Below are 27,278 nucleotides of genomic sequence, written 5' to 3'. Positions count from 1 at the left end.
TAGAAAACCATGCATTGATTTCATACATATTACTGTATTTTATCAGGATCCATTGTGTAGCTACTAGCATTGGAAAGTGATGGAATTTTTGAAGCAGAGATCTTCATTCTGTTTCATCCTATGACTCCTTATCAGCTTCTTCCAGTCAGCCCTCTTCATATATATGCACGAATGATTTGCTTCTGTCCCCAGTGCTATAAAGGGGGCATCATTTCTCAAAACACTTTATCAGAGGTGGTGTGGGAATTATCACAATAATATAGGAGCAAGCCTATTATGGGAGGAAGATCAGCAATTACACCTCTTCTATAGCAGAAGACAGGATAACTAGAATGAGGTAAGACAAAATAGATCATTCCATTAATAGATTTTTGATAGTATTGTTGTATTGGAGGTTGGTAAGATCATAGTAAGTGTGTCTTTAATCTATAGGTAGTCACAGACCTCAGTGGGTATCTCTACACAGCAATGTACGCTAAGGTTAGTGAGACTCGAATCAGCTGACCCGTGTCAGGGAACCCTCGGCTTGAGCATCTACACTGCATTTTAACTCTAGGTTAAGGATTTTCTGACCTGTGCTTGAACCTAGGACTTTGGCATCCACACCATAGTGCACAAACCCAAGTCAAAATAACCCTATCCCAGAGTGCCTAGCACCTCCTCCCCCCTGTCCCCTGCCCTCTGTCGACACTCTAGCCTTATGAATATGTTGCACTGTGAGAAAACTCTACTACCAACCCAGTTTCCTAACTGTGATGGTGCTATTGAAGGGCGTCCAGGAAGTCTGCACCAAAATCTGGCTGTGCTCTTGTGATCAGGGAGCATCTCTCTTTGCAAAAAGCTTCTTCTGATCTGCGGGGTACTGCAGGGGGCAGAACCCTGAGAGAAAGGACACTAGGGTCCGGGAGGGTCACCAGGGCCAGTGGCAAGTGAGACACCGGCCTGCAGAGGGCGCTCCACTGAAAACCATGCAGGATATCTGGTAGTGTGATTTCAGACTGATGTTCAGCAGACAATGGGTTAATGCTGAACTGAGCTGCTGCCATTTTCAAAGGCAGGTGTGGATTACATTTGCAGTAGGGTGCAATAGACTGCATCAGAGATTATAGGCATCCAGAGGACTGAGGAAGATGCCCCAAGGAACTCTGGGATACATCCAGAGGACTTCCAGGACCTGAGTCAAGCTGGGGCCATGTGCACACAGGAAAGCAATAGGGCTTGATTCCTGAGTCTGGGCATAACAAGGGCCCAAACCGTCTAGCACTGCAGGGTCCTGCACCTTAAGTATGAGATCTTGGTTAACACAATTGCTGTGTGGATGCAAGGGGGGGTTAGGCTTGAGCCAGGGCTCAAGACCAGGTTTACACTGGTGTGTAGACATACTCAGTGAAGTTGATATGAAAGATGACTATAATGCCTTCAGGCTCAGTGATGAAGACTTACATGCATTTTTGGTTGAATGGCTTCTCTGGGGACTGATAATAGGAGGACTGCAGATTAAATGATGGAAGTGTGTGTGTGTGTGTGTGTGTGTGTGTGTGTGTGTGTGTGTGTGTGTGTGTGTGTGTGTGTGTGTAAGAAGCAGCCAGAAAGCTGAAGAGAGCCAGCAGACAGCAAGAGAAGTATTAGTAGCATGGCCTGATAGAAATCCAAAAGCGACCTCCTTGATCAGAATGGTGAATCTAAAGGTAGGCTTGTATTGTGAGCAAGGAAACAGCCTGCTGTTGTCTGATCCAACTGTTCAGAGAAACAGGACTTTGTGTGCATTCTTTGTAAACAACAAGGATTGTGTCAAGAAAATACCTGTCTCTACCTCCATTTTTCCTCCTCACACAAAAACAAGGCAGAAGACCCTATTGGCTAAACGCTTAGGCCAAAAAGGGCAAAAGTCAAAGATGGGCGAAATAAATTAAAACAGGAGATGGAGATTTTGCAAAAGGTATTGAAGTAGCAGTGGGAGGTTTCCTATGAAGGTATGAGAGATGACTTGCAGTCTGAGTTAAAATATTTGTTGGGCCAGCAGATATGAAGTCTCCGGGCAGCTTGAGAATCCCAGCTGTGACACTCCCAGTCTGAAATAGAAAGGCAGATTGTAGCGGGGCAGTAACCCCGCTCCTGCCCTGAAGGGCTTAAAACAGCCCTGTGAGAGGGCTATGGCAGGGAATCAATAAGCTAGGCTGATTGGGGAGGCAGCCACAGCTGGGGCCATGCCCCAGTCAGGCCACAGCTGGCCCTATAAAAGGCCAGTGAGCCAGGAGCTGGCAGAGTCTCCCTCTAGCTGTTGAGAGGGATGGGTCTGGCTGTGGGGAGCTGAGCAGGGTACCTAGACTGGAGTAGGGCTGGGGAAAGGCCAGAGGAGCTGGGGAGCTCCGGCCTGGAAAACCCCCAAGGCTGCAGGCCTTGCTAAAGGATGGAAAAGGTACTGGGGTTGCAGAGGGCAGCCCAAGGATAGGCAGAGGCAGCAGGTCCAAACCCTCCTTGCCGATGATGAGTGGCAATTATACTGCAGTCCGCCCCAGTGAGCAGGGGCTTGACGGTGACTGGCAGTAGCCAAAGACTGAGGCAAGGTGTGGATAGGGGGTTGGGGGTTCCCCGGGGAGGGGAAACCCAGAGAGACTGCGGGGTACTGCAGGGGGCAGAACCCCGAGAGAAAGGACACTAGGGTCCGGGAGGGTCACCAGGGTCAGCGGCAAGTGAGACACCGGCCTGCAGAGGGCGCTCCTGAGTAGACAGAGCAAATTCCCAGGACAACCAGCAGGAGGCGCCGCACCAGTGAGTCATTGCCCCGTTACACAGATAAATAAGGTGACCAATAAATTGACTGTTGTGGATAGAAGGTTTCAAAGGAACTATGCAACATCAGTAAAGTTTTCCCCAATATGGAACGTGTTAGCAGCTATGAACTCCAGCAAGGAATTAAAGAGCTAAAAAAAATCAGCATAAGAGGGAAATCAAAGGAGTGTAGACCACAATGGAAGTCAGCTGCCCGGAATTGGGCAGCCAGAGAATTTGGGTGAGACAGGAAACTTACAAAACTTTTCTGCTCTGTTGGTAACCGAAAGAGGCCCAGATGTCAGAGGGAGATTATCCCAGCTCAAGTAATAGAGCTCACAAGCAAAGTGACCAGTGTATCTCTTTAACCGACCATTTGTCTTCTCTATTTAGATTGCAAGCTGTCTGGGTCAGGAACCATGATTTCCCACATGTTTTTATGGTACCCATCACAATGGTGCCATTGCATTTTTTTAAACCTGAGAAACCCTTGGTAAAAATTTTAACAAATGTTTTAGTTAGATGATTCACCAGAATTGTAGCTTACTTGGAGATCACTTACCTCTTCTCTTACATTTAGGATATGCCAATTTTCCCTCCACACACTGTACTCTAAATGCAGAAGATGTTGGATCCCTCACATATCCATTTTTACAGTCAAATTCAACAAAGTTTCCACTTTCTAAATTAAGCCTTGTTTTCAAGCTCCATTTCAGCCCAATATTGTTTTTCTCCATATCTTCTAGGGATGTTGTACATGGTTCTGGAAATAGAAAAATATAATTTCAGTATGTACATGTGGATGTATCATTGGACATTTGGTTCACTAATTGTATTGTGACTCCATGCTGAAGGATACTCTGTTGCTTGAGAAGGAATTGAGGGAAGTTCCCCCACGAAGTGCTAGATAACTACAGTGTAGTGCACAAAACTGAGCAGGATGTATGTGCAGGCTGAACAGAGACTGCTATGTAAAATCTCCGATCAAAGGTGCAAGGGGCGCAAGGGCATCTAGAGTGTAGAACCCATTGGGACACTATTCGAAGAAGAACAAGAAGGAATTCAACAGAAGGAGCTTTCAAAACAAAGTAGGCATAGTTGTTGGCATTTTTCAGGTCTTCCAGAATGTTCTAATTATACCAAATTTGAAGAAAAAGGTTTTGGAGCTTATCTACCAGTTCTTCACCTCCACACTTGTAGACTTAAGCTGGTAAGCTGTCTGGTCCTGCTGGCTTGTTGTTCTTGGTTTGCATGATTGTTGGTGTTACTTCTTTGAGTGTGGAAGGTTCAGCAAGAGATTCTCTTTCATGTCACTGAAGTATGGATTGTTCCAATTTTTAAGAAAGGAGACAAGTCAGAGTGTGGAAGTTATCAAGGCATTGCCTTGCTATCTACAGCATTGCCTTGCTATCCCACCTGTATCCTCTTAAACCAATTACTTCCCCTTGTTGAGGAAATATTGCCAGAATCTCAGTGTGGTTTCAGACCATCCTGTGGGACAACCAACATGATCTTCATTCCCCACCAAATCTAGGAAAAGTCTCGGGGACAAAATCAGGACCAGTACATGGCCTTCATCGATTTGATGAAGGCCTTCAACTCTATCAATTGTGAAGCCCTGTGGAAGATGCTGGCCAGATTTGACTGCCCTCCAAAATTTATTAGGGTGCTAAGGCTTCTTCACGATCAGATGACTGCCACCATTCACTGTACTGACTTAGAGACGGACCCTTTCGTCATCAAAACTGTGGTTAAGCAAGGATGCGTTATTGCCCCAACCCTGCTCTCCAGCTATTTAGCAGTCATTCTGGTTCTCGTTAAAGACCACCTCCCCACTGGAATTGAAATTCAATACAGAATGGATGGGCGGCTTTTTAATCTTTGATGTCTCTGCTCAAAGTCTGAAGTCCTCCAGGCATCTATTATTGATCGTCAGTATGCTGATGACTATGCCATTCTTGCACATACTGAGAATGACCTTAAGTCCACACTACATTTTGTTGCACAAGCTTACTGAAGCCTAGGACTCTCACTTAATATCAAGAAGACTAAATGCTCCATCAGTCTGTTTCAGGGCTTGCACATGATCCACCACAAATCACCATTGAGGGACAGACTTTGGAGACAGTTGAGCACTTCTGCTACCTTGGTAGCCAACACTCTCTAAATGCAAAAATGACAGTGAGATCCAGCACAGGATCCAGTGTGCAAATGCTTCCTTTGGGAAACTGCTCTGATGCATTTTCACAGATCATGACCTATGGAAGGACACCAAGATTCAGGTATATAAGACAGTTGTCATCCCTACACTCCTTTTTGGATGCGAAACCTGGGTTATCGACAGCACCTCAAGAGTTTGCAGAGGAACCACCAACGATGCCTCCAAAAAATCCTTCATATCAAGTAGGAAGATCACCGCACTAATGCCAGCATCCTCAATGAAGCCAATGTCACCAGCATTGAAGCAACGATCCTTATCCACCAACTCTGCTGGGCTGTACGTTGTGTGTGGATGCCAGATTCTCACCTCTCAAAACAATCCCTCTACTCTCAGCTCATGTATGGTCATAGATCCTGTGGTGGTCAGAGGAACTGCTACAAAGAAACACTAGAAGTGTAGCTCAAGAAAACTGATATGGACATCACAAGCTGGGAGGAGCAGGCCACCAACCAACTACAATGGTGCCACATCCTCCATCAGGCAGTGGCCCGCTTCGAGGAGAAGTGCCTTGCCCTCAAATTGAAGAGAGAGACAGAAGAAAGAACTGTCTCTCAGCCAGGGCCGTCCCTAGCTATTCTGGGGCCCTATGCAGCCCCCACCATGTAGGGGGATGGGGGGGACTAGGCCTCCATGGGGGGGGGCAGGACTGGCTTGGGGGATGGGGGGGGAGAACCACCCCCAGCACTCACCAGTGGCACTGCTGGGGTCGGGTCGCTGCAATTCCCGCTGCTGGTGAGTGCAGGCCCAGCCCTGCTGCAGTCCTCAGGGGAGTGGGGGAGAGGCTGGGGTGAAGCAGGGGCAGGGGCGGGGCTTGGGGCAGAGCAGGGCAAGGGCTTGGGGAAGGGGTGGAGTGGGGGTGGGGTTAGGGTGGAGCAAGGGCACGGGCCATGGGGAAGAGGTGTAGCAGGGGCTGGAGCAGCACGCAGCTGCTCAAGGCACCAGGAAATTTGGTGCTCCAAATTTCCTGGTGCCCTACGCAGCTGTGTACTTTGTGTATGGGTAAGGACGGCCCTGCTTCCAGCACACAGCTGACCTGCCAGGAAATGTCTGTACCTACTGTGGGCAGATCTGTGGTTCCAGTCATCTCAGGACCCATATGTAAATCCATGGTAGCGATCATCCTCGAATCAAGGAATCACCGATGATAATGAATCATACTGTGTAAAGGAACAGTCTGTTGGAAGCTGGGACCAGATGAGCACAGGGAGATCCACACACTCTGGTTCTATTTTACAATCTGGCCCCTCTGTGTCACTCAGCTGATGCAAGAAGTTTGCCGAGTTATAGGCTGTGAAGCTGAGAGCGGGGGGACCAGGGTTGTGGCCCGATTGCTTTTTGACTTGGTGAAACCTGATCATCACTGTTATCCTGTGTGCCAGGCCAAAATTCCAGTGGCTCTGTTTTGGAGAGGATGGGGCTAAGGGCTCATGGGCCAGGGCATTAGGCTGCTTGTGGTTGTGTTGCTGGTGGAGTGCCTAGGAAGAGGAGAGTCAGGAGGGAGGCAAATCTATGGCCCACACACACATACCTTAAATACCGTTGTACAGCTCCTGCCCTTAGCAATGGATAAACACAGGCGCTGGGGATTAATTGGTGGAGCTGTGTGTGTCTGAGTCAGAAGCTGCCAGAAAGTCAGGGGACAGCAAGAGAAGTCTTGGAAGAGTGGCCCCGAGGAAAGGCTGAGAGAGCATTTTTTGGACAGAGTGCTGAATGTGAAGCAGGCTTAGAACTGTGAGCAAAGAAACTTCCTCCTGATGTTTGTTCATTTTGCATTCAGAAAAACAGGACTTTGTGTACACTCTTTGTAAATTAAACTGCTTCATAGAAAACCTGACTCTATCCCCAATTTCTCTTCCAAACACAAAAAATGAGGTGGAAGACCCTCAGTATTGGCTAACCACTCAGACCAAAAAGGTAAAAAGAAGATAAAAAGAAATTAAAACAAGACCTGAAACAGGAGTGGGAGACTTCACAAAAGAAACTGAAGCAATATTTGGCAGTTTCCCAGAAAGGTATCAGAGATGACTCACAGTCTGAGAGAAAATATTTGTTGTGGCAGCAACTACAAAGTCTCTAGGCAGATTGAGAAGCCCAGCTGCAAAATTCCCAGTCTAGAATGGCAAGACAGATAAAGGAGGTGACCAACAAAGGTTTCCCAGTAACTAGAGGAGATCAGGAAAGCTTTTCCCAATATAGTTCTTGTTAACAGTGATGAGCTCCAGCAAAGACTAAAGGAGGTGTTTTAAAAAAAAAAAAAAAAAAAATCAGCTTCAGAGCAAATGAGTGCAGGCCACAATGGAAGTCAGCTATCTGAATGAGGAATTGGCCAGCCAGAGAACTTGGGTAAGACAAGAACACTTACAAAACTTTTCATCTCTGTTGGTATCCCATAGAAGCCCAGATGTCAAAGGGAGATTGTTCCAGCTCAAATCATACAGAGGTTACTTTGCTTGTTAGCTCTGTCTCTTTAACCCACCATTTCTCTTAAAAAAAAAAAAAAAAAAAAAAAAAACCCTTAGAATTCCTCAGTAAAAATTAAGAAATCTTTTAGTCAGGTGATTCACCAATATTTTAGTTTCACTGGAGATTACTTACCTCTTTTCTTACACTTAGGATATGCCAATTCCCCCTCCACACACTGTACTCTAAATTCAGAAGATGTTGGATCTCTCACATATCCATTTTTACAGTCAAATTCAACAAAGTCTCCACTTTCTAAATTCAGTCTTGTTTTCGAGCTCCATTTCAGCCCAATATTGTTTTTCTCCATATCTTCTGGGAATGTTATACATAACTCTGGAAATGGAAAAATATAATTTAAGCATGTACATGTGGATCTATCATTGGAAATTTGATTCACTAACTGTATTGATACGTACCCCATCGCCAAATGGTTTACTTAGCTAAATAAAACAGAAGTATTTACAGATAAGATTTATAAAGTAAAGGAGAGATGGTAAGGTTGAGAGAACAAGAAGGAATTATCGAGAAACAGGCTTTCACACAAATCCAGGTGATACTGTGGGAAGGAACAGAGAAGTGACCGGGGCTAGATGAATAGCGAGAGAGACAAGGTTAGATTCTATTTTACAATCTGGCCCATTTGTGTCACTCAGCTCATGCAAATGGGCCAGAATCTAGCCATAGCTGGCCAACAGACTACTCCCCATGCAGAATGATACTCTCTCTGAGGCTTGAAAAGGAATTCAGGGCAGTTCACCCTCATAGTGCTAGATAACTACAGTGTGGTGCACGAGACACAGCAGGATGCATGCGCAGGTTGAACAGACACTACTACATGAAATCTCCAATCAAAGGTGCAGGGGACGCAAGTGCACCTAGAATGGAGCACCCATTGGGACACTACTCAAAGAAGAACCAGAAGGAATTCGAGAGAAGGAGGCTTTCAAAACAACTGTAGTCATACTGTATAAAGGAACAATCTGTTGGAGGCTGGGACCAGATGAGCAGAGAGAGACACACACACCATGACTCAATTTTACAATCTGGCTCCTCTGTGTCACTCAACTGATACAAGGGGCTTTACTAGGTATAGGCTATGAAGCCAGGGTGGGGGGAACCTGGACTGTGGCCTGATTGTTTTTTGACTGGGCCAGACCTGATCTGCACTGTGATCCTGTGTGCCAGGTCACAACACCAGGCACTGATTTGGAGTGGATGGGATTAGGAGTTTATGGGCCAGCGCACTTAAACTGCTGGTTGTGGTGGTGTTGGTGCCTGCCTGAGAAAGGAAGAGGACAGTCAGGAAGAAGGCAAATCTGTGTTCCACTCACACACTCCTTAATTTTTGCTGCGTTGCCCATGTCTGTAGTGATGAATAAACACAGGAGCTGAGGATTAATTGATGAAGCTGTTTATGTCTGAGGTAGAAGTTGCCAGAAAGCTGTGGGAAAGCCAGTGGACAGCAAGAAAAGCCCTGGAAGAGTAGCCCCACAGAAAAGCTGTGAAAGCATTTTTTGGACAGAGTGCTGAATGTGAAGAGACGACTCGCAGTCTGAGAGAAAATATTTGTTGGGTCAGCAACTACAAAGTCTCTAAGCAAATTGAGAAGCCCAGCTGCAACACTCCCAGTGTAAAATGGCAAGACAGATAATTGAGGGGACCAGCAAACTGACCCTCATGGATAGAAGGTTTCCCAGTAACTCGAGGCAATCATGAAATCTTTCCCCAACATGGAGCTCCCTAACAGTGATGAGGTCCAGCAAGGACTTGACTTAACGAGCTAAAAAAATCAGCTTCAGAGGGAAAGCAAATGAGTGCAGACCACAATAGAAGTCAGCTATCTGAATGAGGAATTGGGCCAGCTAGAGAACTTGGGGTAAGACAAGAACACTTACAAAACTTTTCTGCTCTGTTGGTAACTTAAAGAGGCCCAGATGTCAGAGGAAGATTGTCCCAGCTCAAGTAATAGAGCTCACAAGCAAAGTAACCCATGAATCTCTTTAATCCACCATTTGTGTTCTCTATTTAGATTGTAAGTTGTCTGGGTCAGGAAGCATGATTTCCCACATGTTTCTATGGTACCCATCACAATGGTGCCATAATATTTTTTAAACCTGAGAATTCCCTAGTAAAAATTAAGACAGGTAATTCACCAATATTGTAGTTTCACTGGAGATTTACCTTTTCTCTTACATTTAGGATATGCCAATTTCCCCTCCACACACTGTACTCTAAATTCAGAAGATGTTGGATCCTTCACATATCCATTTTTACAGTCAAATTCAACAAAGTTTCCACTTTCTAAATACAATCTTGTTTTCGAGCTCCATTTCAGCCCAATATTGTTTTTCTCCATATCTTCTGGGGATGTTGTACATGGCTCTGGAAATAGAAAAATATAATTTCAGTATGTACATGTGGATGTATCATTGGACATTTGATTCACTAGCTGTATTAAGACTGACCCTGTCCCAAAATGCTTTACATAGCTAAATAAAGCAGGGAAATATTTTCAGATAAGATTTGAACAGAAAAGGAGAGTTGGTACGGTTGAGAGAACAAGGAGCTCTAGAGAAGGAGACTTTCACACAAACTGGTCCAGGCTTTTGCTAGAGTAGGCATCCCTAAGGAGATCCTGACAGAACAAAGGACTCCCTTCATGTCGAGAGTAATAAAAGACTTATGTACCCTGCTCTGCATCCAAGCCTTGAGGACCTCGGTCTATCATCCCCAAACAGATGGTCTGGTCGAGCGATTTACTCAAGAGCATGATCCGAAAGGTGGTGGCACAAGACAGAAAAGACTGGGATTACCCTCCTTCCATACCGGATGTTTGCGATACGAGAAGTTCCCCAGGCATCTACTGGATTCTCCATCACAAGGGTGAACCGCCGCCCAAGTAGGTAGTACCATAGAATTTCCATGGCCCATTTAACTGCTAGGCATTCCTCTTCTACTACGGCATACCGTTGCTCCTTGGATGCGGGGTTTCTTACAGGAATGGCTTTGGGGTACTGCGTAGCGTAGTCCAAGATGATGAGTATGCTTCGGTGGCCCTGGGCTGATCTTTCTAGTGGGCCCACTAGATCCATGGCTATCCTTTCAAAAGGGACTTCAATTACAGGCAAGGGTATCAACGGGGCCCTTAACTGAGGTCAGGGGCTATGAAGCTCGCACTGTGGGCAGGAGGTGCAATAGCGCTGGACTTCTGCCCGTACCCCTGACCAGTAAAACCTCCTTAGGTCTATATCCAGGGTCTTATCTGCTCCTAAATGTCCCCCAAACAGATGACTCTAAAGCACACCCTTGTGTGCTTCCGTGGCACCAAGAGCTGTTCCACTACTTCCCCATATTGGCACTACCCAGTACAACAGATCATGCTTGATTATATAGTATGGCCTTGGGCCTTTAGTTTTCACTTCTACAGGCATGCCATTTACCTCTACTATCTCCTCCCTCACATTCACACACAGTGGGTCATAAGGTTGGACCCACCCAAAACACTCACAGGCGGGACCGTTCTGGCCTGATTCTATTGGATCGATCTCCCCTCCTCCTCTTGGAGTGCTTTCGCTCGTGCTGGGGGCCATCTCTGGGTCTTCACTGGTCTCTGCTACCTTGCGGTTTCCCTGACAGGGCTGCCTCCCAACCAGGGCAGCTCTCTGGTTTGCTGCCAAAATCCTGGTTCCTAATATTTTATCTGCCCTCCTTTCCCATCTAGATTTCTGGGACTTCCTGGGGAGGGGGGGAGGGGTGTGAAAATAACTCTGGGGAAAACCCAGCAAAAATTGGGGCAGAGCCATCCATGGGCGCCTCGCTCTCTGCCCGGGGTTTACTGCCCTCCCCTAACTTGATGGGGGGCAGTAGGCTCTCGAACCCGGGAAAGTTAGGTATGGGAGCTTGGGGATCACCCCTGCAGTCACCTTGGTAGTGTTCCCTGGGATCTCAATCTGTATTGGGATTGTGGGGTAGAAATTTACTGTGCCGTGGACACACGTCACTCCGGTGCTCTTGGTACATCAGAAGCAGGAAGTCTGCTAAACAACCAGTGGGGCCCCTGGATGATCAAGGTACAAAAGGAGCGCTTAAAGACGATAAAGTCATTGCGGAGAAACTAAATGGATCCTTTGCTTCAGTTTTCACGGCTGAGGATGTTAGGGAGATTCCCAAACCTGAGTCAGCTTTTGTAGGTGACAAATCTGAGGAACTGTCACAGATTAAAGTGTCACTAGAGGAGGTTTTGGAATTAATTGATAAACTTAACATTAACAAGTCACCGGGACCAGATGGCATTCACCTAAGAGTTCTGAAAGAACTCAAATGTGAAGTTGCGGAACTATTAACTATGGTTTGTAACCTGTCCTTTAAATCAGCTTCTGTACCCAATGACTGGAAGATTGCTAATGTAACGCCAATATTTAAAAAAGGCTCTAGAAGTGATCCTGGCAATTACAGACCGGTAAGTCTAACGTCAGTACAGGGCAAATTAGTTGAAACAATAGTAAAGAATAAATTTGTCAGACACATAGAACATAAATTGTTGGGCAAAAGTCAACATGGTTTCTGTAAAGGGAAATCGTGTCTTACTAATCTATTAGAGTTCTTTGAAGGGGTCAACAAATATGTGGACAAGGGGGATCCAGTGGACATAGTACAGATTTCCAGAAAGCCTTTGACAAGGTCCTTCACCAAAGGCTCTTACGTAAATTAAGTTGTCATGGGATAAAAGGGAAGGTCCTTTCATGGATTGAGAACTAGTTAAAAGACAGGGAACAAAGGGTAGGAATAAATGGTAAATGTTCAGAATGGAGAGGGGTAACTAGTGGTGTTCCCCAAGGCAGGGGCGGATTAACAAATTTGCCGCCCCTAGGCCATCAAAAAATTGCCGCCCCCCCCCCCCCCCGCCAGCTCACCTCCGCTCCCCCGCGGCAAGCCGGGGAGGGAGGGGGGAGAAGGGGAGTTGTGGCGCGCTCTGGGGATGGCGGCAGTGGAGCAGGGGTGAGCATTTAGGGATGAATAACAAGAATTTTAGTTATAAGCTGGGGATGCATCGGTTGGAAGTAACGGAAGAGGAGAAGGACCTCGGAGTCCTGGTTGATCGCAGGATGACTATGAGTCGGCAATGTGACGTGGCCGTGAAAAAAGCTAATGCGGTCTTGGGATGCATTAGGCGAGGTATTTCTAGTAGGGATAAGGAGGTGCTGGTTCCGTTATACAAGGCACTGGTGAGACCGCATTTGGAGTACTGTGTGCAGTTCTGGTCTCCCATGTTTAAAAAGGATGAATTCAAACTGGAACGGGTACAGAGAAGGGCCACTAGGATGATCCGAGGAATGGAAAACCTGTCGTATGAAAGGAGACTCGAGGAGCTCGGTTTGTTTACCTTAACCAAAAGAAGGCTGAGGGGGGATATGATTGCTCTCTTTAAATATATCAGAGGGATAAATACCATGGAAGTTAAGTCCATTAATGGCTATTAGCCAGGATGGGTAAGAAATGGTGTCCCTAGCCTCTGTTTGTCAGAGAGTGGAGATGGATGGCAGGAGAGAGATCACTTGATCATTACCTGTTAGGTTCACTCCCTCTGGGGCACCTGGCATTGGCCACTGTTGGTAGACAGGATACTGGGCTAGATGGACCTTTGGTCTGACCCAGTATGGCCATTCTTATGTTCTTGGCCCGGCTCAGTTGGTCTTGCCCCACTAACTTCCCTGAGACCAGAGTGACAGCACTCCCAGAGTCCACTCTGGTCTGATATTGTTCATCTTTACTGGCCTGGTGTACTCATGTGGGGTTGTTGCAACCCCCACCAGGCTGATTAGGCCACATTGGTCCCTGCGATCCCCCAGATTGCCTTGCATGGGCTCCTCTCTGTTGGGGCACTGGGCTGCTATATGCCCCAACTCCCCACACTTGTGACAATATCTCATCCCGGAGGTTGCCCTCTGTCTTGGGCTCTCTGACCCGTTTGCCCAGCCCTCCTGCCCCAGACCCCTAGGTCCCTTCAGGGCCGTGGGCCGCTCCTTGTTGCCTGTTCTTTCAGCTATGGCTTTCTTGGAGTTCTCAATAATCCAGGGCCTCTGGGTCGGGACTGGCTTCCTGGAACACTGTATTTCACCTCCTTGGGTTTCAAACAGTTCACGGGCTGCCAGTTGTCTCTCCACGAGGGTGACCAGTTCATCATAGGTGGAGGGGTCATTCTGGCCTACCCAGGCTCGAAGATAGTCCCCTCATATAGCGGTCCAGCACCAGGAGCTCCATCATTTTCTCAGAGTGGAGGGCCTCTTGGCGTAACCACGTCCGGGCTAGGTGGATTAGGTCAAACAGTTGTGACCGCAGTGTCTTGTCTTCACAATACTGCCATTCATGGAACTTCTGGGCTTGCAAGGCCATCATTATCTTGGACCTGGCTAGGATCTCTGCCTTCAGCAGTGGGTAATCTGCCGCCTCCTCTGGGGTCATATCATTTTGTGCCTCCCGCACAAAAATGGGGCAAGGATGCCAGACCACTGGTCTTGGGGCCAGGCCTCCTGTAGGACTCTCCTCTTGAAGGCCAGGAGGTATGCCTCCACATCATCCTCCTGGGTCATTTTCTGCAGACAGTAGCTGGCCCGTGTGGTTCACGTCCCGCCATACCCGCGGCTCAGCTCTGTAAGGGCCTTCACCTGGTTCACGAGTTCCTGCAGCATGGCCCAATCTTGGGTGGCCTGATTCATCAGCAGGTGATTAGTCTCCTGCTGCAGCCGCATGGCCTCCTGATGGGTGGCTGCCTGGACCCGGGTAGCTTCCTGCTGGGCAGCGGTGGCTTACACCAGTGCTTTGACCACGTCCTCCATCTTGGGGATGGGGTGGTCATGACCCACCCTGGGTTACATTCACGGCACAGAAATCCCACTCCAGACACTACGGCAAAATGGCCGATGTTGATATGGTGGTCCCGCACTTTTCTTGGCAGGGGGAAAGTACGCCACCCTTTGCCCCTATTCTTGGGGTGCCAAGGGCCCCACTAATGGCCCGGGAAGGTGGTAGAGTTGAGAAAGGGAGGAGGGGTCTGGGTTTGCTCCTCACTCTGAGCCCCAGCCCCTCTCAACACCTGCAGGTTTCTAACCATCTTCCCCCTTGGGTAGGGTTACCCTTGGTCCTGGATGCTGGGGGAGGGAGTCTCCCTGCCCTCCAGTTCTCTGGTCTTTCAATTCTTCAGCAACACACTTCCAAACTCCAGTCCTCTCTCCTTCCTTATACCACGCTGTCTGCCTGAAGCAGGGGTTTTTTATTAAGTTCCTGACAGGGCCTTAATTGACTACAGGTGCTCCAATTAACCTATAGTAACCTACCCTCATCTATAGGGAACCACACCTTAATTAGCCTAGGGCTTATATATCTCCCCCGACTCTCCCACTTCTCCCTGGCCCTGCTGTAGCACAATAGCTAAATAAAGCAGGGAAATATTTTCAGATAAGATTTGAACAGAAAAGGAGAGATGGTACGGTTGAGAGAACAAGAAGGAGCTCTAGAGAAGGAGGCTTTCATACTAATCGGGGTCAGATTGTGGGAAGGAACAGAGAAGAGACTGGGGCTGGCTGAATAAAGAGAGAGAGAGAGACAGCATTATATTCTATTTTACAATCTGGCCCCTTTGTGCCACTCAGCTGGTGCAAGTGGGCCAGAATCTAGCTAAATCGGGCCAACAAAATACCATCCATGTGGAAGGATACTTACTTTTTGATGATATGAAGCTGGCAGATCAGGCTCCCCGTTGTCCTCTTCCCCCCGCCCCCCACCCTGACCTTTGTGTAGGTGACATGGCAGAAGAGAAAGGGGATGTGGTGGGCTACATGATCAGTTCATCATAAATTTAAGAACCACACAGAGGTAGTTGCACAGCTGGGGATCCCTGCACCACAGTGTACTCCAGCCACCCTCTCCCCTCTCACTCTCAGCATATGGAGGTTGGAGAGAGCAGACTATATTGGTTTTATGCCAGTTAGAGTTCCCCTTGGGCAAAAGTGGAATACCCTGCTGCTCATGCCAGCATCGTGTCCACTCCAAGTACTGAAGAGCAGTGACCAATATTCCTCCTGGTCTTCCATAAGTTATTGAATTGTATTTCACAGCATCTGCTATAGTTGAAATCTTTTCAACTAAAATATATATTTGAATATATCTTTTCACGTACAGTAAACGGTAGTTTCATTATAATGGTTGTTGCAGGTTTTAACTAAGATATATTTTGGGGGTTCATTCTAAATACTTATAATGGTGTGGGTGTTTGCCATTTGCCAATCTTTTCCTTTTGAAAAATCTGCACTGATGTCCCTATAAAGAATGTGAGTCTCCCCTACACTTGCTCTGGTATAAATCAGGGGTAACTCCATTCAGATTTATGGAATTAATCTGGTGTTACACCAGAACAGGTGACTTCAGGATTGGGCCCATAATATGAAAAATACCACAGTTGTATAACTCATCACATTCTTTTTCATATCGTAGATATTTGTACCTACCTAAGCAAACTGGTGGGTCTGTCCATTGGCCAGACTCACAGCTAACAAAGGCAGATCCCTTCATTCTATGAAAACTTTGGCACTTGTATTCCACTCTTGAACCTGAGTCATATTCTTTCTGTAGGAAGGCCATGACGTCTCCATTATCAATAGCAGGTGGGTGCCCACACTTTCTAGCAGCCTCTAAAATTAATGTAGAAATAAAAAACATGCACATCAGAGATTATTTACAATAAATGCTGTAAGATCACAAATATTTCAGAATAGTGCTATCAAATGTACTGTGATAGAGCAGGAAAGATCCCAAAGGAAAATTTTAAAAAATCCTCTTGGTATTGGAACTGAACACAAAATACTACAAGATATATCTTTAAAGTTGACACAGCATGATACTTCCATACTAGCAGTATGGAACTGATGGCAAAATAGGTAACTAGCTACTCTAGCTTTGATAAAATCTGATTCTGGGTTGCTTTTCAAACAAGTTAATTTGAAAGCCTTTGGGTCAATCATCTCTGCCCAACTAATTTCACCATTCTGTCTTGAGCACTGACTAGCACAGAAACAGAAAGTAAGAGGCTTTGGCCCAACTCCTCCCCTCCCAAGGCTCATGTGGATCAATCAACTGAGACGTGCATCCATGTGAAGTACCTAATCTCTCCAGGACCATATTACCATGTAGGGTATTTGATGCACCCAGCACTTGTCTCAGAGTATTGTGAATTATGATGTTACCATGGTATCTGCATATTGAAAGACTGGGGGTAAAATAATGGTAAGAGGATAGAAGCTAAATAGAAGTTGGGACAATACGGGCCAAAGGAGTGGAATATGAAACATAGAATAATGCTAGAGAGATAAATGAGTGTAAATCATACAACAGGGATCGGCAACCTTTGGCACGTGGCTCACCAGGGTAAGCATCCTGGTGGGCCGCTCCGGTTTGTTTACCTGCCGCGTCCACAGGTTCAGTCAATCGCGGCTCCCACTGGCCGCGGTTTGCCGCTCCAGGCCAATGGCGGTGGCGGGAAGCTGCAGCCAGCACATCCCTCGGCCTGCGCCACTTCCCGCAGCCCCCATTGGCCTGGAGTGGCGAACCGCGGCCAGTGGGAGCTGCGATTGGCCAAACCTGCGGACGCGGCAGGTAAACAAACGGGCCCGACCTGCCAGGGTGCTTACCCTGGTGAGCTGCATGTCAAAGGTTGCCGATCCCTGTCATACAAAAAAGAAGTACCACACAAATGGAGGGAAAAAGGGAAGAAAGAATCCCAGGACACAAAAACCTCCTGATGTCCCTATAACTGATAAAATCATAGATGTGGCTAAGCTGTGCCCTTTAGAAAGAACCCTTCACTGGATGGATTTTAAAAATAATTCATAGAGAAGCCAAAGTCATCATCTGAAATTTACTCTCTAATACAAACTGCCTTTTCCTCTCTCTCTCTCTCTGCTTCTCTTCTCACAGAAAGGGAAGTGAGATTGGGATAAACAAGATAAAGTTTTGAAAACGGTAAGGCTAAAAATTAACATGAGTAATAAAATACTATACCTTTACTCAACATAACTTGACATGTGTCTCTGCTCTCTTTCTGCTTTATGGCCCGCCCCTTTTGCTTTATGTCCCATCCCTAGGTCTCACTTTTGAAATGTGCATTTCTGGCACTGGTTGCCATTTTGAAAAAAAAGTTTTTCCTTTCTATTTAATGTATTCTTATTAGATGCATTAGAAATAGAAAAGAAATATATGTTTCTTGTTCTTTCCTCATTTTAACAAGAGAACACATTTTATATTTTTAATGCAATACTAAATAAAGACTAGTAAACAGGTGTACAATGTTGTAATAACCGAAGAATAAAGAAAGGCTAACGTGCATCTTTTCTGTAGGGAAAAACAGTTGTGACAAAAAATGTTAGTAATGGCAGAATCAAGTGTTCCTATATATATATAATACTTTTTATATGCAGTTAATATATTTCTTAATAAAGCCTTAAAGTCAGAGGAATAAAGGAGAAGAGTTTATATGTATATATATATACACACACACGTATAAAATCACATATTTTTAGAGAAAAATATTATTTTATGCATTTACTGTATTTTTAAATAAAGAAATTAAATAATTGTACCACGTCTAAATGACAGGGAATAAAGGAGAAGTTTTATATATGCACACCATGCATTTTTCTTATTTTTAGAGAAAATAATTTTTATATATTTTGTATAATTAATTACTATTTAAAAATGTACTAAGTCTTAAGGTAGAAACATAAAAGAGAACTGTTAATACATACTGTATATAGAATTATGCATTTTTATAAGAAAATATATATTTCATGAAGTTAATGCCTTTCTAAATAGTCACTAAATAATACTTTGTGACCTTTGTGGAACTGTTTAATCAACTTCATTTAGAATTGTAATATCTGCATAATTTTTTTTCTAAAAGTGCATAATTCTCTCTATATGTATATATTAATACTTCTCCTTTATTCCTTTGTCATTATTATTTTCTATAATTATTTAATGTTTTTATTCAGAAATATGCTAACTGAATTAAAAATATTTTCCTATAAAAATGAGGAAAATGCATAGTAACATGTCATAACATTTCTCTAGTCTGCTGTTACTAAGCTGTTTTTAATTATGCAATGACTTTATTTAGAAATGTACTAACTTAATTTTCTCTACAAATGTATGATTTTATGTAACACTCCTTTATTTCTCTATCATTTATTTCTCTATCATTCACTTTGTACAATTATTTAATGAACTAGAACTGTTCTAAATGCACAAAAATATTTGTCTCTCAAAATGCATGATTCTGTATATGTATTAAGACTTCTCCTTTATTCCTCTGACCATAATGCTTTATTTAGAAGTGAACTATCTGCATTTAATTTTTTTCTTAAATGATAGAAGGGATGCTAATATATATGTGTTAACACTTTGTTCTGCCATGGCTAAGATTTTTGTAAATTAGTACACTTCTAAATAATTATTAAAAAACTGTCTTAAAATTATTTTTTTCTAAAACATGCATGTTAACTTTTTTGTATTGTTCTGTCATTAAGACTTTGTACACCAGATTACTAGACTTTATTTAAAATTGCACTAAATGCATAAAAACATATTTTCTTCTTAATGAGGAAAGGGCCACAAAGCTTCATTCAGTTTTACTACTTCCAGAAAGGAGAAATGGAATCAGAAATTTTAAAACTTCCATTTTTTTTCAAGACGGCTGCCAGCACCAAAAATGCACATGTCAAAAATGAGACTTAGGGGAGGGACATAAGGCAAAAGGGATGGGTCATAAAGCAAAAGAGGGGCATGGGAACATACCAAAAATCACATGATGAGTGAAGCTATAGCTTTTTTTAATGACTAACGTATTGAATTTCCCTGGAAATAGAGGATGAAAGGCAGCAAGAAAGTGAGAAGAAAAACTCTCACAGAGCTACACAGCTATTGGCTTTCTACATATCACTTAGCCTTCTGTATCTAATAGCTAAACTTTAAGAAACTGTTTGGGGCAGCATGGAGGCTCTCCACCTCAGGGATAGCTCCAAAACCATTGCATCTCCCTTCAACACAATGGTTTAGCTTGGTGCTTTATGGTGTGATCAGGGTGCGTTGCATGCTCCACTACAGTTTAGAGGGGGATGAGTTTTATGCTCCCCTTTGTGGTTGGCTAGCTCTTCTGCCAAGGCCCTGCTTCCCTCTGCCCCTTATGTGGTGGGTAGCATCCCACTGAGAGCAGCACTAGTAAAAACATTTGGGTTAGGATGCATAGAATGAAAGGCAAACAACTATGGAGATTTATCAAAATCATCATGTTTCTGCAAAAAGTTTGAATCAGTGTTTTATCGGTAGGAAAATTTCTGACGAGCTCTATCCACATCATACTGTGCTCTTCCTCCCCAACTCACAGAAACTCCTCTGTGGGTTCTCCCTTGGAATTTATGCTCTGTGCCTGAGGTGGATATGCCAACTAGTCTCTGCCAGATTGTCTAACCCGCCCCCCCCCCCCCAAAAAAACCAAGAGCAAAGTCATGTTTCTTTTTCACATCACAAGGATAATTTTATATGTACCTGAGCATACTGGTGGGGCTGTCCATTTTCCTAAGCGACATGTGATTATTTTGGATCCCGTCATTCCATGAAAACGTCGACATTTGTATTCCACTGAAGAGCCTGCTGCATATACTGGCAATAGGTCAGAAATGATGTCTCCATTTTGAATAGAAGGTGGGGGGCCACACCTTCCTAACACATCTAAAATAAACACAGAGCGTTGAAACACAGAGTAATTGCACTATATTAGGGTACTAGTTACGTAAAGTGGAAGTTCTAGTAGCACTATTCCCTGCCCTAACTATACCTGTAAAATCTGAGCCTTCAATAAAGTAAAAGATCAATCTTGCTATTTTTTTAAATTAATGTTTAACTTGCCTCATATTTTTCTTTTCTTCCAGGTCTCTCTTAGTTCCTGATTCCAAGTAGTTACCTCTCCCACTGTACAGACAACATGGAAGGAAGGGTGGTAAGGCTAGAATATTGGAATTACTCTTCCTGAGAAGTTTTAATCTACCATGAGATCCATGCTCTATGAAGGCTCAGTAATGTTCATGCATCTTGGGTAGACTATTTCTATGTGCTCTGTATTGGACTGACTAAGAAGGTGGAGAAGTGCTTACATCTGTCTAGTGAGGTTTCCAGTGTGAGATGTGATAGTGGTTATTGTGATATAAGCACTTCTCCACTGACCTACTTAATATACATTAAAGAGCAATTTAATATCATAGTCTGGACGAGTCTAGGAGAAATTCCAGCATAATTAAACATTTGTGTCCCTCATTTGGGGTCCTTGTTATACATTGTGCCCTGCATTTGGGCATGGCATGTTGAGAAGCTTGCCCTGAGTTGACTTAAGTTCTTGCCACTCTAAATTGTCATTAATTAAACTCTAGAGGCCACATCCTTGACCCCGGTTAAGGTCTTTTTGCACCGTTGGAGTGACATGAAAAAACTTTTAAACTATCTCTAACTGGGAATGGTGAAGATTCCCCCTGTATGATGGAGTAGTTTGTCATGGGCAGCCCCACCCAGTCCTCAGCTGGTAGAAGGTTCCCTATGGGACTTCTCTTGTCAGCACAACTTAGAACAGTCCTTGTGCTGCTTACAGTTATGGCAGGAGCTGTTTCTCCCCCACTATCCACTTATGGCCCCAAATGTGGAGAGAGAGAAAGGTGCCTGAATGCAGTTCTATTCTCTCAAACCCACTAAGCATTACCCCAAGTTTCCCATTGCCTGGCAAGTTTCTAACTTATATAGAATTGTATTCTTTACTCTGAGTATTTGTTTCCCTTAATAGATTGTCGTGAAGGACCTTGTTGAGAACACGAAAAAAAACCACCCAAGGAAATTCTGCCTTCTGGTCCCATGTATCCACTGTCTTACCAACTCTTTCCAATAATGATAAATGAATAGAGAAGCACCTCTGCTAGGTTCATAAACCCACACCTGTATTTGCAAGGGAGCTAATTTAACCATAAATGCATCCAATTTGATTTCTCCTTTAAAGGCTAATTATTTTCCAATGTGTGCTGCTCTATTTCCAGTATGACAAATAAGGCAACAGGGCACTTAATGCTGCTATCTACCCTGATCTATTAAATCTTTGTTTTCTAACAACTAAATCAATGAAGCCCTCCTAAATAAAAACAAGTAAATTCATTCCATAAGTGTCATCTGTACATTCCACACTTTTGATAGTGGTGTCATTTTTTCTGTATTTATCAAATATAAGCCTATGAAGCACTGGTCTTTTGTTTCAAGTTTGCTCATTTTCCTCCCAGCTCAGAATATCCCAAGGAATAGTAATTTAATTAAGGAACACATACCTTTATTGCACTGGGGATACACAATATTGCCTGAATGACACCACACAGTGAAATCAGGAGATAAAAATGCCTGGGGTACATGTCCTGATTTGCACTTAAACACAACAAAATCATCATGTTGTATGTATTGTTTTCCATTGTATGTCTCAGTCAGCTCTATGCCACGGTTTTGCATTTCTTCCTGAGAGATAACACATGGCTCTAGAATGAGAAAAGCAGAAATCTAATGATGTACATATAGTTATCGTGGTTGAGGTCTAGGTGGAGTGATTCGGGGGCAGAGATAGAAGAAAAGTATCTGGATTGTCAGGAACAAACACTGAACAAGATATTACCTGGCTTTTCCAATAATCACAAATTTGTTTTGATGTTAGTAATAGAAAAATGGTCTGGTCAAGAACCTGGGATTCCCAGATTAGATCTCAGCCAGTGGCCTGTACCAGATGCATCAGAGGAAGGTGTAAGAACCCTGAGGCAGGCAGAGATGGGATAATTTGCTCCCCACCCCCTAATATTAGATCTCAGCTTGATCTCTAATAATTACAGACTGATTTAACCCTGAAACAGGTGTGTGAATATTGTTTCCACATTTTTTATCATTATTAATCATGATAATTGTGGATATTCTTGTAGGCCATATAAACACTGAATTCCTTTTTCAGTCTTGCTAACTTCTTGGCCTCAATCACTTCCTATGGCAATGAGTTCCACCATCTAATTACGTGTTCTGTGAAAAAGTATTTACTTTTGTCAATTTCGAATTTTCCACCCTGAAATTTCATTGAATGTTCCTTTAAAAAGACTTCATTGAAATTGTAAAGAAAATACATTTTCCAATAACTTCTAAAAGAAGCTCAGGAGATTTTGAACTTTCATCAGAAATATTTAGATTTCTAACAGTAAAATCTCTATATTACAAAGTTCAAAATATTGGTACAAAATACTGTAACAAAAATTATATTTGAACTGTGAAGCACTTTTACCTACTACCAGATATATAAACATCATCTTACCCTCACAAATTGGTGTTTCTGTCCAGTTTCCATTGTTACAGAAAGATTTATTTTGCCCTTTCACTGAATAAAACTTTTGGCATTTGTATTCCACAGAAGAGCCTGAGGCATACTCTTTTTGCAAAAAAGTAGTTATATCTCCATTAGCAACAACAGGTGGACGTCCACATTTCTTTCCTGTGGCTAAGCAAAAACAAACAAACAAAATGATACTGCATGCCCAATCATTGCTTGTTCACCCGTAAGACTACTTTGGATGAGATTTTCTTCGTTATCTTCCCCTCATTTCATGTGAGTTATAGACAGTGTCTGCAAATTATCATACTTACCAGAGATACACAGTGGAAAATCTATGTGTCCATCAACACACTTCCTGGCTGAAGGATCTGTGGGGTTATATTCTTCACTGCAGGAAAATTCCACTATTTGATCATTTACAACCATTATTGTACGTCTACGGCCACTGGACAGAAGCAGTTTTTTGTCCTCCAGTTGCTGTTTTGTGATGGTACATGGTGCTAAATGTAAACAGGAAAAAATTAGAACGACGTATTATTCACCACAAAGCTTTAAGTTAATCAGTTCCAAAACTCTAAATCAGATTACACACAATTAAAGCTATTGCTTTATTTTCATCTTTCACCACAATAAGAATCTCTTCTATGATCTGGCCGCAGAAAGTGATTATGGCAAATATCAAAAATAATTTATTAACTAAATCTCATAATAAATTTCATGAGTCTGCATTAGATATGGGGCCTAAAACTGCTTCCATTGGGTGATTGGGCTCAGAGTCTAATTGCATTTTGATTGCAAATTAAACTTGTCAAGGAATGGTGAAAGGGAGATGGTTGCTGATTGGATAGTTGGAATTGGAGTCACCAGAGAAGTCACTGAAGAGAATAGAAAACTAAATTCAAATTACCTCTCCAAAGCGACCACCTTTATTAAGCAATTACTTTCATTAGGAGACCATCCCTAAGAACCCCAAAGTATATTGAGTACAATTCTGTTTCATTTTTATCAGAAGATCATTTCTGTTGACTGATTTTTATCAGTCCCTCAATGGAACACTTTTGATAGGTTTCATTGTACTAGTGAAAATGTGGCACACGAGTTAAAGTTGTGACTAAGAATATTACTTTTAGGGGCTCAGTGTGGTATTCACAATACAGGGGGAAAGGGTTAAATTTCTTGGGAGATGTATGAGGCGAGGCAAGCAGGGGTTTAAAGTTAGCCATTTTACATTAACCTCTTAGGCTTTCTAATATTTCTTAAATTGCCAAATGTTTAAAATTACTATTTATAAATTGTCCTCTTGGGAGCTGGAATAAGGAATGCCTGAGCATAGATTGCAGGGAGCGAGGGAAGTCAAGCCACAAGAGGTGGGTTTTGTGGAGGGATTTGAAGAAGGAAAGCTGTTCCAGGAATAAGGAAAGAAGGTGACTCCACCGTCATTATAATGTCAACATCTACATTGAAGGAGAACGCATTGAACCCACTAGAAAAACAATGCTATAAAATCCAGTGATGGAAATTTAATATATTACTTGTTTTCTCCCTGGTCAAATACCTGCGTCAGAATGCACCCTAACTCCACAACATGGAGACACGGTGACGGCAACCAACTGCTTTCCTGCAATAGTGGAATAATGAAGGATTCTTCTCACCTATGGTCTCTGATCAACTACCGAGTTCTACATACATCTGCATTCATTAACAAAAATTCACCAAGACTTAAGCTGTGGGGAATAAAATAGATTCAAATTTCCCTTTACCCAAACATTTTGGCGCTGGCATCCAGTTTCTCCCATCACACATTATCCGTTCAGATCCTGCCAGTGTGTATCCAGGATAGCAGCTGTACTGCACAGAGTCACTCTCCACATATTGCGATTTCTCACCACTAATAATTTTGCCAAAATCAACATCCGGCGGCTGTTCACATACTGGCACTACACAAACCAAACACACAGTGTTATTCATTATAGGTGCAGATTGGGTAACTGAGCATCTGAAAAAGCATTTCAGACTATTTTGTCAGCTTGCAGTGCAGAGCTCTGGTAGATTTTAGATTGTATAAATATTTCCAAAAGACTGACTTGAGCTAAAATATAACACTTTTATCTCTCCCTCTTTCTCTACTTTATATAAACAAACCATCATTGAAAGAAAAAAAAATCATTTTGCAGGCAGGTTGGACTTTCATGTTTTGTTACTTAGAAACCTATTCCATGTTGGTGACATTATCACTGAAATGATAAACAGTGAAGAACTGTGTAATCTTATCACATCCACACTGGTCAACGCATTCAAGTCTAAAATATGGCATGGGGCTCTGGGAGAGGGGGAGGGAGTCCTACAGAGAGAAGTGGGCAAAGGCTAGTGTTCAAATCAGATATCATTTAGATTTGGAGGCTCTGAATATTGTCCAAATATCAGAACCCTCCCTGCCCAAATCTGAATAAAACTTCTGAGTCTGAATGGAAAACAATTCTGTCTAATCTAAAGTAGTCTACCTAAGCATTTATAATGAGCCCATCATGGCATAATCTACTTCAGTGTTGTCAATTAAGATTGAACATGCCCTCTCAATTATTATATATATAATGCTACTAATAGCTACATAATCTGGCTTATTTTTAAAGATTTCTATATTTTATTTTAGATACATTAGGCCCATAAAACCTGCACATGTACTTGGAGTCTAGAGGTCAGTTCACCAGTGTTCCCAACTACCATTTTGTTTAGTCTTTTAGAAAAAGAAATCCCTCAGTTATACTGGATCCAACACCCACAAATTCTGGGAAATCTAGATCCAATGAATGAAAAATGCTGAGGTCTGGAGAAATGTTATCTAATCAGATTATGGCAGAGATGTTCAAAGATGCCTAGAAGATGAAGGAGAAATACTATTATTTTCAATGACTATTGTGTATCTAAATTCTTAAGGGACTTTGACAATCTCAGCCCATATATATAAAGGTTTTTTTTTTTTAATCATGTAAATTTAGGATGTGTGAATCACTCACCTAAGCCACTAAATGATGATGCTGTTGTCACCTTTGTCCTCCCCTACTTGTATTTGTCACCCCATCTGTTACTCCTCTTAATTAAAAGCCTGTCTAGCACCCTCACTCATGTGAGTAATCTCTGCTCATAAAAGTCATCCCTTTGTGTGGGTCTGCTCACAGGAGCAAGGCCTGCACCTTTAGCCTTCTGCTTTGACCCTTTGAATGTAAAGAAAACTCTTACAAATAAGAAATCAATGACCATAAAGCAGAGATTGCCATATATTGATTCAAGTATTCAGAATTCTTGGAACAGCTTATGCTTTTTCCTGAATTAACATATCAAATCATATCAGGATTTATTGTTTGTCAATGCTAATACTTCTCTTTGAACACAAACATTTTAATGTTCATGTAAAGAAAACTCAATATTAATTTAGTGTAGCACCTCCTTACCAATGCCAGGGTTATGGCTCAGACAATTCTTTCATTCGAAGCATTTACTGGGGCTGAAGTTTCTCATGTTCTTTGTCAGTCCAAAAGTAAATGTTTGGGGGGAACTTTGACCAACGTCTAATCAACCATTTTTCATTACTCAAGAAAAAAGAAGTTACTTCATTAACCAGTTCAGATCTAAAACCTCAAGCTTTACAAACTCTTGAGTCTTACTGAGGAATTAATGTCTGCTAATGTATAAAACAATTAACCGAGACAATGAAACAACTGATAGCACAGTGTACTGGCACCTCATGTCATTTTCTGTGCAGAGTTTGGTGTACGTGGAATCCAGTTATCCAGATATGCCTGCCTGAGGAAGTGCATATCTTCCAGAATGTAATACACTGAACTACTGAGTAGCTCAATTAACATGGATTATTTGAGCAAAAACAGCCTGTCCTACATTAACAGTTATGATTCAAATTACTTCTTTAGTGTACCAAAGTTCTTAACTGCTTGGAACCCTCCCAGTCTCTTGGAAAGTCATCCCTCTAAGTCCTAGTTCACTGAATGATGTTATGGGAAAGGACTCAGAAGGTCTAGTGTCAAAGATTAAAATGCCCCCTTCTCTATAGAGCTCAATGCACTATCTAGAGCTATTTCTAAGGCATCTTTCCCTATATTATCTATATATCAGGCCCATATACCAGAAACTTTTCTACAATCAGCTTGGAGTGATATGAAATAAAAACAATTGCTAAACAAACATAAATCCTGTTGAATTCATAATTCATTTAATGTGGCAAAAATAACTATGGAGATGAACAGGAAACAGATATGTGAGTACCTTAGTAAATTTCACCAGCTGTCAGGATTACAGCAATAATGCACACGGAGCTACTAGGAACACTCACATACTTTTGCACTCTGAATCCCTCTGAAGTATTTTGTTTCA

General features: G+C 43.0%; 1 protein-coding gene across 1 annotated transcript in view; it reads right to left on the bottom strand.

Annotated features, from left to right (window-relative positions):
* Positions 1-295: 295 nt before the first annotated feature.
* Positions 296-27,278, bottom strand: part of LOC135882881 (complement factor H-like) — a 116,847-nt gene continuing 89,864 nt past the window's right edge. The window contains 5 exon segments of the mRNA XM_065409916.1: positions 296-327; positions 3,335-3,535; positions 7,589-7,789; positions 9,638-9,838; positions 15,961-16,143. Of these exon segments, the coding sequence (XP_065265988.1) occupies positions 296-327; positions 3,335-3,535; positions 7,589-7,789; positions 9,638-9,838; positions 15,961-16,143 (818 nt within the window).

Source organism: Emys orbicularis, chromosome 8, assembly GCF_028017835.1.
Source record: "Emys orbicularis isolate rEmyOrb1 chromosome 8, rEmyOrb1.hap1, whole genome shotgun sequence".
In the NCBI taxonomy this organism is placed as follows: domain Eukaryota; kingdom Metazoa; phylum Chordata; order Testudines; family Emydidae; genus Emys; species Emys orbicularis.
This window is presented reverse-complemented; position numbering and strand designations above follow the sequence as displayed.